The sequence below is a fragment of the Dermacentor silvarum genome, chromosome 1, assembly GCF_013339745.2.
Source record: "Dermacentor silvarum isolate Dsil-2018 chromosome 1, BIME_Dsil_1.4, whole genome shotgun sequence".
Classification (NCBI taxonomy): Eukaryota; Metazoa; Arthropoda; class Arachnida; order Ixodida; family Ixodidae; genus Dermacentor; species Dermacentor silvarum.
In genome coordinates this window covers 75642128-75656241 of record NC_051154.1, presented here as the reverse complement: position 1 = coordinate 75656241, position 14114 = coordinate 75642128, and the positions used below count along the sequence as shown (strand labels likewise).

The 14114-nt window shown below is 44.7% G+C and overlaps 1 protein-coding gene across 2 annotated transcripts in view; it reads left to right on the top strand.

Moving 5' to 3' along the window:
- Nucleotides 1-14114, top strand: part of LOC119466390 (cleavage and polyadenylation specificity factor subunit 1-like) — an 84787-nt gene that overhangs the window by 63414 nt on the left and 7259 nt on the right. For both annotated transcript variants that reach the window (XM_037726919.2, XM_037726905.2), the window contains exons 27-30: nt 1582-1789; nt 3130-3356; nt 4245-4397; nt 11161-11337. In XM_037726919.2, coding sequence (XP_037582847.1) covers nt 1582-1789; nt 3130-3356; nt 4245-4397; nt 11161-11337 — 765 coding nt within the window. The remainder of the gene's footprint in view (nt 1-1581; nt 1790-3129; nt 3357-4244; nt 4398-11160; nt 11338-14114) is intronic.

The window sequence follows — 14114 nt, the reverse complement described above, 5'->3', positions numbered from 1 at the left end:
AGATTTCTCCCTTGTGGTTGTGCCTTTAGGAGAAGCGCACATACAGGGACGCAGCATGGCTCAGCATTAGATATATCGAATGTAGCGGTGTAGTTGTTAGGGCAGGAGCGACAAGTGGCTGATTGCCAGGTCTGGAGGTGCATCATGGCGCGGCGGGCTGGTGTCACTGCTGTCTCCGTGACGATGCGTCACAGTGAATGGAAGTTCAATGTACACATAGTACATTGCTGCATTTTTGCGTGGAATTTTCAAGGAGATTTTACAACTGTTCGATATAGACAATAATTCGATATATCCGAGTTTTATCTATCCAGGACTGACTGCATAGTAAATTGCTTGTGTGTTTGACTCTATAGCTTGCTCTAATGCACTTAAGCACAGTGGCAGAGGTTTAAACGTAGCCGGCATAGGTGCAAGTAGCCTTGAGTAACATGGTGCTGTGTGTGCGGGTGGTAGGAATTCCAGAGAGTATTTGTCTCACATTAAGGGGTTGGTCTCTGAAACTTGACTATCACCAGTATATCTCATTCGTGCATTTATTTTATAATTAAAAAAATTATTTACCATTGGTTCAGACACAGTGAAGGTCTCGCATGAAGTCTCAAAGGTTGTGCACACGCACGTGCATGTGTGTGTTGATGGCTTTTAGTTCTGCTAGACATAGAGGGGCAAGGTGTTTACAGGCAAGAAGTGGGCAGTTTTTTATTTATTTTTACCTTTGTCAGGTTTTTCGTGCCTTTCTACAGAATGCTTCCAGAGAATATGTGCAGGGTGTTTAGATTTGCAGCTCAAGCATGTTGAAAAGGCCATGTTTGTTCGGCACACACAAGTACTTTATGAGACCTTTCATTAATGAGGTGTGAGAACATGCACATTTCAAACCTTCATAGAGAAACGAAGTGCAAGGAAGATAAAAGTAAATGATAATATTGTGCTTAAGCACTAGGTACCTTCTGGCTTCCTTCAAGCAACTGACAAGCTTGTGGAGCAAGCCATTGTACTATTATAGACTGGTTGTACCAACTCTTTTTCTATGTTTGCAACTCAACTGTGGAAATCATTGCCTACACATGTCATGGATTGAGCAGTATTGCCTGTTCTACTGCAGCATTTAATGTTGCTGCCTACATTTGAAGCAACTAAGCTGGAAAACTGTCTGAAGGAATACTGGAAAACTTCATTTCAGCTTGGCATATACTCAGAAGCAGGACCTAACACAGTGTCATTGAGACAAAGAGACCACACTTGCAAGGACGTGTTCACACTGGACCTTAAGTTAACCAGTACTGCTTGTAGATATTTTTTCAGCAGCTCTTGTCATACAGAAGCGGTAAATAGTGTTGCCATGTCTTTCAGGCCCAATGAAAGGTTGGTCTAACAATTGTTGCTTCATGATCACGGTGACAGGCAACAAGTTGTTTGTGGATACTGTTGGCCAGCTCGTTGACCACTGTGACCAACCACACTATAAATGGATAGGACAGCCTACCGAAGTATGGACATCCAATTAAACAAGTGTTTGCTACACTTCTTTATTTTGTGAAGTTTGAAGCATTTTCTTTTCTTTCTTATTACATTTAGGGAGAGCTGCGAATCAGCACACTTCCAACACACCTGACCTACGATGCCCCATGGCCAGTGAGGAAGGTGCCTCTAAGGTGCACACCGCATTTTGTCAACTACCATGTGGATAGCAAGACCTACTGTGTTGTCACAAGCCAGCCAGACCCTTGCAATCACTTGGTCCGATTCACAGGAGATGAAAAAGAGTATGAGCTACTGGAACGAGGTGTGTGTCATATTTCTTCTGCCTTTTGAAGTGTTGGTGGTGCATCACATTTCAGTATAGCTTTTAAGGCTGAGCACACATTTCATTTGGACACTGCGATGTATTTGTTACCCTTACTGTACACCAAAATGTAGCAAGGAAAGTAACAGCAAGGCATGTGTGAATTGCAATGTTTCATCTGAGAACTGCAGCTGCTTCTTCTGTACTACATAACTTTTAGTAAATAAAATAATTCATTAACAGGGATGGGACTCCTGTGCCAATTGCGCCATTTTGATACAAACGTAAATTCCTGTGCCAAGCACAAAAATTTACCGAAATTGCACTACGCTGTGCTAGAATGGCTTCAGCATGTGTGCTCCGGCAGTGGCAGCGAGCAGATTCATCCTCCGAAAGAGAGTGCCGTCGTTCACATACTGCCCGATGGCGCCTCCTGCACATTTTCTCGTTATTTTCGCACTTATAACACTGGACTTTTCGGCGCCATTATAATGTAATCTATAATTTATAATAACTAATAAAATTATTTACTAAAATAATTTAAATCGTTTCTCAGGTGATGACTGGTGATGTGCCCCTACCACCAGTGTCTGATTGTTATTGTTACATAATCTAGGCTTGACCAAAGTTTCTGTAAATAGAGTTAGTGATGGGGTTATTGTGTGAACTTAATTTTTCCTTAGAAGAGCCTTTTTTGGCGGGCTAGCTTCTACATTAACAGTCATATTTTCTTTAGTCTGCCTTAGTCTTGCTTTAGTTTGTTTATTCATTCAGTTTCCTTTAGTATTTAGCATTTTGCAGTGCTTAAAACAAGAATATGAATTGTTCTGAATAGACAATAGTTCATAAAATATATACCGTATATGCTCATGCTCATGTAAAGACCGCAGTTTTGTTTAATAATTTTGACGAGTTGCAGCCCTTACACAGGACCGAACCTTCTGGTCAAAATTGTGCACACCCCGGATCCCTAGATGCATTATTGAATCAGAGGTCAATGCACAGCTCTCGCCATCTAGTAGCGAAACGCGGAAGTACGCAGCTCCCAAAAATTTGCCGATTCAAGCGTGTAGTATTGGGGCATCAAACGCAATTGCTTCTCCATTTGAAATTTTTTTCCAAAATTTGGGCTGCCAAGTTGGGGGTGCAGCCTTTACACGAGTCTATCGGTACCTGTATCCTGTGATATTTCGTGACACCAGCTTTTCTCGCAGCATATGCCTCTTTAGTGGCATGAGCATTTTGCTAAATTTAGCATTGCAGAGTATTAAAATATTGTTTGAAGTCATTTTTCACCTGGTTATGCCATGTTTCATCTTCGAATTTACTGCTTTTTGCAGATGCCCGGTACATTTTTCCAACGATGGACAAGTTTTCGCTACAGCTACTGTCACCAGTCAGCTGGGAGACAATCCCAAACACCCGCGTGGATCTGGACGAGTGGGAGCACTTGACATGCCTAAAAAATGTCATGCTTTCTTCTGAGGGGACAACCACAGGCATGAAAGGTTACTTGGCCCTTGGTACCAACTACTGCTATGGAGAGGATGTCACCAGCCGTGGCAGGGTCTGCACCATATTTTCACCCTACTTTTTTTTTAATTCCTTGTTGAACCAGCCTTTGATCAAATTACTTCACCCTGTTCCTATATTCCATTTAACCAGAAAGCACCTTTGCTGTTATGAAGTGTTGATTTGTGCAGTATTAGGAGTAACAATATGTTTATATCTATTTGTATTATTCGTTTTACTCTTTTGTTACCATGGCAAAATTTCTATTTTTGAGAGGCCTACGAAAGAAGAAATTCTAAGTGTTCAAGTCAGTGTGCAGTAAAATGCATGAGGGATCTCGGAGGGATATATGAAAATTAGGCTTAAAGAAGGAGGATACCCTCGAACACCAACTGATTTGTTTCTTTAGATGTCAGAGTGAAATTTGCCATGTAGGTTCGTATCACAAACATTTAAAAATTACGAAGTTTCATGGAGCTGTGCATGCTGGTTCTCAAGTTACAGGAGTGTGTGAAAATATTTCACATGGGTTCCTTCGGCAAGACCTGGACAATTTACAAAATGTGCAGGCACTTTGAAATTCATTAAGGCGATTGATTCCTGGATAGGTACCTCAGGGCAAGACAGCCCTTTCTTTTTAATTTCCTTGTAGAAATATTTTACCACAGCACTAAAATTTTCTTTATTGACTAGACTAGCACTTGTCAAATTTTCATTATCAAAAATTCCTGATGCAATATTATATATTGAAAAAGCAAGCTTCTCTTGCCCTAGGAAATTAAAAAGACATAAAAATATGAGAATATCAAGTGCCTGCAGTGGACTGATGGTGTTTAATCTTTTTTTCAATAAGTTGCCATAACCAGGGCTTTTCATGTTGTGCGACCCAATATTTTGAACTTTATTTTAAAGAGTGTAATCTTGTTCACTTTTTTTTTTCCAGATTATCATTCTGGACATCATTGATGTTGTTCCAGAGCCAGGGCAGCCACTGACAAAAAACAAGATAAAAATTGTGTATAGCAAGGAGCAGAAAGGTCCTGTGACTGCTTTGTCACAAGTCGTGGGCTTCTTGCTGAGTGCCATTGGTCAGAAGGTGAATTGAAATTGAAAGCCACTGTCAAATTCACTACATTTGCATAGCTGCCAACTTTTGTGATTGTTCTCTAAAATGCCCAATCTTTAGCGCTCGTTTACAATTCTCGTATCGACACAAATATTTTCCTGTTTTTCATTGGCGCATACAGTCGAACCCACTTATAACTATCCCAGATATAATGATCTATCGGTTATAACTACCACATTTCAGTGCATTTACGATTTTCTGACCCTCCCTATGGCAACTGCTTCCAGATAAAATTAACATTTTTAAAAATTGCCGTACTGCTACCGCAAACGCTTTGAACCCGGTCACGGTAAAAAATTATGCGGGATTCTTAAAACTATCTAAAAATGTGAAGGCGAAAGCCTAGTTGAACCTTCTGTTGATCTGCTGTTGAACTTCCTGCTGTACTTCCTGCTGATTTGCTGTTAAACTTTCTTTTAAACCTTCTGCTCATCTGCTGTTGAACTTTCTGTTAAACCTTCTGCTGGTCTGCTGATAGTACGCCGTGGCATACTTTCTCGGTCTTGCCCACCTGCGAATAGGGCCTGGTGCGTCATCACTCATAGCCACTGTTATGAACGGGTTGGCGTTTCATCTCAGCGCTGCCATCCGTTGTTGCGGGTCGGAGATTAATCCGCCGCTGCTGCCTGTTTGTTGGGAACGGGTTGTTGAGACTCGGGTAGCGTTTAGGCCGGTGATCCTTCAGTCAAAGGGATGAGTACGTCCGGGAGTAAGAGCGAGAGAAAAAAGGGTTTATTTTACACTATTTACACAGCCCACTCCATAGGGGAGCACTTTGAAAGTCTCAGCTCACTACATGTCTGAGCACATGTCAGAACTCGTCAGGACACACCACTGCACGCAAGGTGTCTCCTTATAAAACCTCGGTCTTCCCTAGTTGACCCGGCTAGGGAATCAGATGACCTTGATGCGGCCAATCAGAGGGGCCGTCTTGTTCGCTGAACTCCGCCTCCAATGTTGCACCTTCGAAGCAAGGACGAGGCAATCCGGAAACAGGGGGTTGACACTCCTTCCACGAAAGTCGGTGACCTGTTTCTTGCCCTCCGACGGTCATCTTGACCGGGTCGGGAGAATGGCCTTTGCACTAATCCAAGCGTCTAACGAAGGGGGGCAAGCTTCGTGAGCTTCTTTGTCATCGCGTCCCAGCCGGTGTCGCGCCGCGTCGCCAAGTGGGCGGCTGCTGATGAAGGGGGTGGCATCGGGGGAAGCACCCAAAGAATGCGCACTGCCTAGTTGGGGCGCTTGTTTGCCCGTCTCGTCGGTGTCTGGCACTGTCGCCGTCTCGGCGACGCTCATGAAAGGGCCTGCCTCGATGGGAAACAATCAAAGAATGCGCCCGGCCGATTCGGGACGCAACACCACCTGGAATGAAGCTCGCAGCCCATGCGGCGACGTATACAAGGCCCGCTGCGAGCGTGCTGCTGCCGTTTCCCAAACGTTCTACGGGCGCCACCGCTGACATTTTCCTCCTCCTCCACAGCGCTTGCCCTCAGCGCCAGTCACTGTACGGCTGCTTACATTTCCCTCCTCCTCCCCAGCCACGCCTTTGCCTTTTCCTTAATGCCCTTCCGCGCCACCGCTGACATTTCCCTCACGAGTGCGCCTCTTGCTCTTTCCCTCAACGCCCTCCTGCGCCGCCACTAATATCTCCCTCCTCTCCAGCGCCGCTCCCGCCCTTTCTCTTAACGCCCTCCCGTGCCGCAACTGACATTTCCCTCCATTTGCCCAGCGCTTCTTCGGCTACCCTGCCTTGGTTCGGCATGCAGAGCGGGAACACTTACCGTGCACTTTGAAGTGAGATCACGTGTTGGGCTGACAGGTTTGGCTTCAATCGCGTTGCGCAGTGCTCCCTTCTAACTTTTTCCGTCCTCCATGGTAGTGAAGCTGCCATAGAAGCCCTATATATTCTGCAACGGTGGCTTGTGGAGCCATGGCAGCTCCATCTACACCGCCTATCTTCTACAACACCTATCTCCGCGGGGCCAACTTCTCGGTGTAAAATCATCAACATTTGCCGTTCGAGGCTTGTTGAGTCAAGATGTCAACTGCTTCTTGAGAATTCAAGTGCGCCTCCTCACATCACATCGCATATACAGAGCGCACAACAATATGAGTGATGCATTAGCCAGAATATTCGCCGCAACATCGTGTCACAATCTAACCTGATTACACACATAGCACAGGTGAGCCTATACAAATGAAGCGTACCGTATTTACTCGAATCTAACGCCCACTTTTTTTTTCGATAAAACAGGTCCGAAAATTGCGTGCACGTTTGAATCGAGTACGACCATAAATTTGCGCTACCATATAGCCGTGGCCATTTCGAAATAGCCGCCTCGCACGCACTTCAAGCACAGCTACATTCTAGCCTAGCTGCCGTAGCTTCCTCCATATGCTGCAGTACACATGCTTAGGCATTAGCCTACCGTCTGTCTTCCCGTTTTCTGCGTCTGCTCTATTCATAATAATGCCATATTTAAAAGGAAAGTGATCATGTGTGCAGAGACGGACTGAAATTGGGCCGCATCACGCGCATTCGGAGAATCCGAAACTTGCGTGCGAGACTGGTGCAAACACAAGGAGAGGATTTTCGCTAGCAAAGCAACGTGGAAGGGTTTCAGTGCACCGAAGCAGGACTTATTCTGCGACGATCCACTTCGGCAATACGATCGCCTTGACCTTATCTTGAAAGCGATGTGCGACGGGGAAAGTTCGCCACGCACTGCGTTTTAACGCGTTTAGGGCCCCGTGTTGCAGAAAATCCGGCGTCGGCAATCGGCGTGGGATCACGGGTGGCGGAGAAAATCGTCCAACCACATCGACTGCGCAGGCGCTCCACGTGGTGCAAGGTTTTGGTGAACAAAAATTGAATTTCTCACAGTGAAATCCATCAGAAAAATGGTAAAGTACGACTTTACCATTCGGTGTTGGATTCGCCGTCGGATTGTTTACCAATCGGCGTCTTGTTGCAATTTGAATGTACGAGAAAAACTTAATTTTGCTATGAGGAAACTCAAACACAGACTTCTTTTCCAGCATTTCTACCAGACCTGTGTGCGTCGGGGCAATAGCAAACATTTCCTAAAATAATAAAGAAAGGTGCTAGGGCCGTCACATTTTAGTATAAAACCACTTATATTGCCCCGGGAAAAACATCTTTGCAACAATGCATTTCAGTTTAAAAGTGAAGCCGACTTTAAGGGGATCGGTGTAAGCTTGGTCTTTGTAAGCTCGCTTTCCCACGGCCAGTGTTGCAGTGAATGGAGCCTACTTGCCGTATGCGAACGATGCAACGCGAACGGGTCCCGATAATGCTATCGCGTTCTACTCTTAAAGGCGAAGCTTAAGCGTCCTCCAATTTTTTTCGCCGCAGCGTTTCGCGTTGAAGCGAGAGGCATGCTAGCACGAAGGTCAACTTTTTTTATTCATCGCAATTTTAGTGTATCGGGAATAAATCTTTGTTTTTCCAAATGAGACAAAGTTGTATTTCTGTATGAAAGCATGAGGTGCGCGGTACTGTGAAGAACTTTTTTTTTTTTCACGGAAAATGGGTGCGCGTTACAATCGAGGGCGTGTTAAATCTAGTAAATACGGTAATTGAGAATTCTTGGCACAAAAATCGCGTTGTTTTGTAACTTGAATTCGCCAATCTGTATTTATAGATTTTAAATCGCACACATTACACTGCTTAGTCTTGAGAGTTTTGCATGAATTCAGAGCAATGGGTTCACCCAGATTTTGAACTAAATACCAGATCTATGTGTCCTTAATACCAACACACATCTGTTATTTTGTTGTTAAGATAAAATCAACTTTGCATCGAAATAATTCACAAAAACTACCCTTTAATCTTGACTAACACATCATGCGTGCGACCTGTAGTTTTTCTCTGGTACTGAAGACATAGCTAAACCATAATATTTAGTGAAAATGGAGGTAAAAAAATTAAGTTGATGATTAAATCTTATAAGGTTAGTACTATATACAGTTGCCGTTACTTTTTTTTGCTACGCATAACATTTATGACGACATTGCAGTGTTAAATACAGTAGTGCAATCTCGGCATATCTCTGCTCGGCACGCCTTGCACGAGCAGACTTCACAAAGCCTCCACAGTTTCGTACGCATAATTATTCGTGGGTGGAACCAAGCAGCCTCTGACTTGCGCAGTTGTCCGTGTGGCACTATGTGCATTACGCCTGTTTCGACGATTTGGAGCAACCATGATCCCGGCCTCGGTGGCCGCATTTCGATGGAGGCGAAATGCAGAAACGCCCATGTACTTGTGTTGTAGTGCACGTTAACCCCAAGTGGTCAAAATTATTCCGGAACCCTCTATTACGGCGTGCCTCATAATCAGAACTGGTTTTGGCACGTAAAGCCCCAGAAAGAAGAAGAAGAATTGCAACGATCATGCATGCAAGTTTTCCACCATAGGAAAAACGGTCGCTCAAGCGTTCCTGTCGACGCGGCCCGAATCGGTGACAACGCTGCACCACGCGCTGCCGCCACACAATGTTGCAAAGGGTCGGCGGTTACTACGCCGCTATCAAGAAGTCGTGGTTCGGCGGCGTTTCGTTTACACGTTTGCCTATTGCTGATAATGGTTCGCGTTGACGTTTTACCTTTCAAACTGTTTTTTTTTATTTATTTTTTTTTCCATAGCACCGTAGATAACGTAATTTTACTGCTCTTGTCTGGCTGATGCACATTCGTAACCAATACCATGGCCGGTATTTTGTAGCGATGCGTTATGCTTTATGCTATACTAGTCTTATCATTCACCGCTCATCTGTGGCTGATCCTGTTGATAACGTGAGCGAACCGGTTCGTAGCCCACTGACAGAACGCAAAAAGGCATAAGAATCGGAAAGGCATCGCTACAAAATACCGGCCCTTGATGTCCGACACCTTTCAGAATGGCGGCGTGCCGCAGTAGTTAACGAAGTTTATGCTTCTGGCTAGCGCAAGACAGGGGTCATTGGAGATCACGGGGAAAGACCTTCGTCCTGCACTGGACATAAATATAGGCTGATAATGATGGTGCTTCCGGCCAACTAGAATGCTTCACTCTCGTGTGCAGAATAGTCATGACCCTCTGGTACTGAAATATATCACAATCTCTCGAATAAAAAATGGCGGCTGTGCTTGCAGTTTCGAAATGACAGGTGGTTGGAACCGGGCGCTGTTTTGAAAGAGCTACACGACGCCGCTTTTCGGTCTTTGGATGAACGTTTCAAACGGAAGTTTGCAGCTAGGTGCAGGAACGCACCAGGAACAAAAATTACACTGCAAATATAGCTTTCGGACGAAAGTGCTGCTGACGCTAGCTTCAGTGCGGTTAATTTTTTAGTGTTTTTAAGGGCGAGTCTATATATAACGAACTACTGATATAACGACCGCGTTTTGCAAATTTATCGAGTTAGTTTTAAACGGGTTCAACTATTTAGGGCAAGACCAATTTTAAGAAGGCAAAAACAGTTGCTGAGTGATTATTTATGGCCCATTTTATGAACCCCTTGATTATACGGACCAACCCCCACAGAAGCGACATCAACCGATAGAACCAATGTATAATGGTAACCATATCGTCGACAGCCGTTACGTGTATATTTTATTAATACACTTTATATTCATTTTTTCTTGGTTGCTGTGACTATAGAGCAAAGTGCGTGCTCACAGTACCACTATTAAAAGTCTGCAAACCTTTAATAAACAGTCAGCATATTGAATAATCAAACAATTTTTGGTATTTCTTGCCAAATTTTACTATTCTTTGGCTTTCAGTGTGTTTTTTCAAATTTTAATAGTGGCAGGTCTGCAGTTACATCACAGCCTTTCGTTTTTCTCCGCTCGCAAATTATTGCACGTTTGATTGCTGTTTTGAATTCAACTTCTCCTGTGCTTGCCTTTTGTTGGCAATTATAACCAAAAATATAATTTTTTCTTTTAATTTATAAGTCTGGAAGTGTCATCATAAAGCAGCAGAAGTGCAATTTATTGAAATAATAATTCTGCATCCTATACATACACTGGCTACGGTTTGCCTATGGGCAGGGCTGTCACTAGATTGCTTGCTATAATATATTGCTGTCTTTTGTTTCTAAGAGATTCACTGCAATCTGGCATGAGTAGAACTGCAGTGGCACACAGCCACAACTTTCCTTTTTGCTTGTTGGATGGACACATCACCGCACTGGTGGTGCTTAAAATAGTAGCAACTGCATTCAACTATAGTTTACTTCTGAATTGTTGCACCAACATGCTAAAATGCTGCCACCTGTGATTGATTCGTCAAACTGATATGGTCAGACCAAAACATCTGGGCAGTTTCAGGATGTTAAACCCCGCAATTTATGATGAGTTCTATGTCGTTCTGTACAGTCAGAATTTGATGCATGAGGAACAAAGAGCCCCATCCTGATTCTGTAAACTGACATGTGCTTGTATTAGGAACTGAGTAGTTAATGACTCATTTTGTCCTATAGCACAAGTAGGTACGGTCGAATGCCTTAGATCTTAACATTGTCCTCATTAAGTAAATTGATGGGCAATGACTTGGGCAGCTTGTAAAAATTTCATCAGTGAGCACAATAATTTTTACTTGTGTTTTGTGGCTTTTTGCTTAGCTTTTCTTCTAGGGCATATTTGGTCACTCAATAAATGTCCTTCTTTGTGCTGAACCTTGTTATAATTATTTTACTGGAACTGGACACTTCACATCTTGCAGATATACATCTGGCAACTTAAAGACAATGAACTGGTTGGTGTGGCATTCATTGACACGCAAATCTACATCCACTCTGTGGTGACAGTGAAAAACTTGATACTGGTAGGGGATGTCTTCAAGTCTGTTTCACTACTGAGGTACCAAGAAGCATCAAGAACACTTTCTCTTGTCAGCAGGGTAAGCCATCCATTTTATTGCCTTATATTAATTGCAGCATGAATAAGAACTTGTGCACTACAGAGTTTACATACTCTGCACTACATTTAAAGGACCCCTAAACCACCCAGAGGTCTAAATTTAGTTGTGGTGTTGCATTTGTGCACGAGTCTACAACAAACACATAGCCGAGATAATTTTTCGAAATGGTGCCGTAATAGCGGAGTTACACGCGTTTGATGATCGAAACACGGCCCTCGCTCGTTTCGCTCTTTCCTTCGCTACTCTCCTCGTAGGCTGGTCTGTCCTCCTCGCCGAGTGCCCCTCCAAATGTCATGTGACATACGTCATCGCCAATGCACTTCTCAAAACAGTGTCCACAGTGCCATAGAACGTCTGCCGCGCGAAGGGTGTCCAAAGTAGGCGGCATTTCAGCCGGCACACCGCCCGCTGCACGATCGACGAGCCAATTGACGACCGCGAAGCTGCGTGCCTCCGCTGCCGGCGACGAAAACATCGGCTGCAGCTTCTGTTCCACGCAAAATAATTTCAGCTCGATAAAGCGATGCATAAATTGAACATTTTATGAAAAACAATATCCACTTGTCAAACGTTTAACATGAACGAGAGCTCCGATACGTGTCAAGCTCAGCTGCCGTGCACGGCTACCGACGGGAGACGACCGGCTCGGTTGTGCTCGCATCGCAGCCGACGGCGCTGCTAATAGAGAGTTTTAGAATAGGGGCCCCAAAAGTTTGGGGCTCCAAAGAGCTATGCGGGTGTTAGCGTTCGGGCATGCAAGAGTGATGAGTTTTAGAATAGGGCTTTGCGTTTGCGAATAGCGCCTTGCGCTTGCAGCGCCACTACGGTGTCAAAGAAAAACTATTTTAAATAATAAAATAAACTATACCATTTTATGATAGGAAGAGTAATTTTGACTTTCGTGGTTTTGTGTTTAATTACAATTAAGAGGTTATTCTATTAGCAGCAAGCAATTTGTTGTGCCTCATTTTGAGTAACCAACTTGACGTGCCTTCACCAGCCAAGCTAATCCACGTTAGGCCTACAAGCCATGAAATCGACACTCGAATTCAGAATCAGCGGTGTCTAATGAATCAATCTTCATTGCACACGTTAGTTGAGAGAAAGCGATAACCGTAGTCACTTCTCCTAGCTTACGAACTTCATGCGTTACCACGAATCAAGCCGAGTTCGGTACTCAGATAGCCGCTGCTTCGATGGGTGCCGCCATGTTTGTTAACGCAAAGCTTTTGGGGCTCCCGCTAAATTGGTGAAATAGCGTGCCCAACGCAAAACCCAAACGCAGTTAGCGTCTCGCGCTTGCGCAGTGGTGTCGACGCTATTTCTTTGGGGCCCCAAAACGTTTGGGGCCCCTATTCTAAAACTCTCTAATATAAGCGTGTTTTATTCTTCGTGTACAATTGCCAAGCGCGACAACAACGTTAAGAAAATATTCCGGCTTGTGAGCGTCGGTAATTCATTCCGAAGCGCTGTCCGCTTTAGCTTTGAAGTGAACCGAAAAAAGGCCTAGCAGTGATATCGGCGCCGTCGAGCGACCAGCGGCGGTGAGGCTGCTGCACAAATGGGTCCCGGTCTCATCCTCTCTACTGCAAGGTAATCTCGCTGTTCGCAAGCAAAACCGTTGTCGAATGGCGGCCCGCGAATGGCAAATGACGTGAGGCGAGTTACCGTGTCGGTAACCTAGACGGGCCTTAGCCGCGACCACTCCGTGGCCGCGACTCAGCACTTCTCGGCTACCCGCTTTTGCTGCCATGCCAGCCCGTGCTCATGCGAAGCGTGCCCCTGTGTGAACCCTGTGTTGCGCACACGTCTAGAAAGTCCAACACTGTCGCACTCTGTTCGCACAGCTAATCAGACTGCTTAGCATGACTGTGTTGGAACGCGAGCGATTTGGCACTTGTGTTGCGGGCTGTAATTACAGATTCGCCAGTACGCACAAGCGAGCAACACGACGAGAAAGAGCAGGGAGCGCGCACCTGCTAGCAGACTAACCGGAAGTCGTAGGTTCTTGCTCGACCAATCGGCATCGTCGCGCCCGTTGACATCACCAGATGCACCCTGGTGACATCACGACGACCGCTGGGGATACCGGAGAGGCTCAGAGAGGAGCATGGCATTGTTTTTTTTATTTGGTGGCGCGCCCGCGTTGCGTAGCGCTGCAGCGTTTGGCATCGTTGATCGTGACGGCATTCTGAACTTGATGCGCGTGTTTACTTGAAATCTTTTTTAAATATTGCAGGTGGTTTAGGGCCCTTTAACAACTTGCATGGCCGATTCTGTGCCTTTGCTTTTGAATGTTTGTAGGGAGTGTGCTTCTGATGTCGTGTGACTTCGCATTGTGGCTAAGTGTTGTTTTCCATACTGATTCTTACTAAGACTGGTGGTTACCTCAATGTGGCAGAGCATGTACTGATTATAGCAGAAGGATAATATATGCTCATGTACTGAGATTTTGGTTGGCAGTCAGAATTAATGTAGAGCCTTCTGTTGTTGCCCCTCTCATATCCAAAGTGTAAGCGACTGTCAGAATGCCTGAATAGTAATTTTGCAGTCTGGGAAAAACTAATTCCATGGTATTTTACAATGCCAGCAGAACAGAAAGCTTGTTTACAGACTTTTGCTCATTATTGTTGCTTGAGCGAAATATGTATTTGAAATTTTGTGGTAGTTGAGGCCAGAAGGTAATGTTGTGTTCGCCCGTAGCGCAGCCTGCGCCCATGCGACCTTCACTCGGCAACTTATGGCTGCATGGCGTG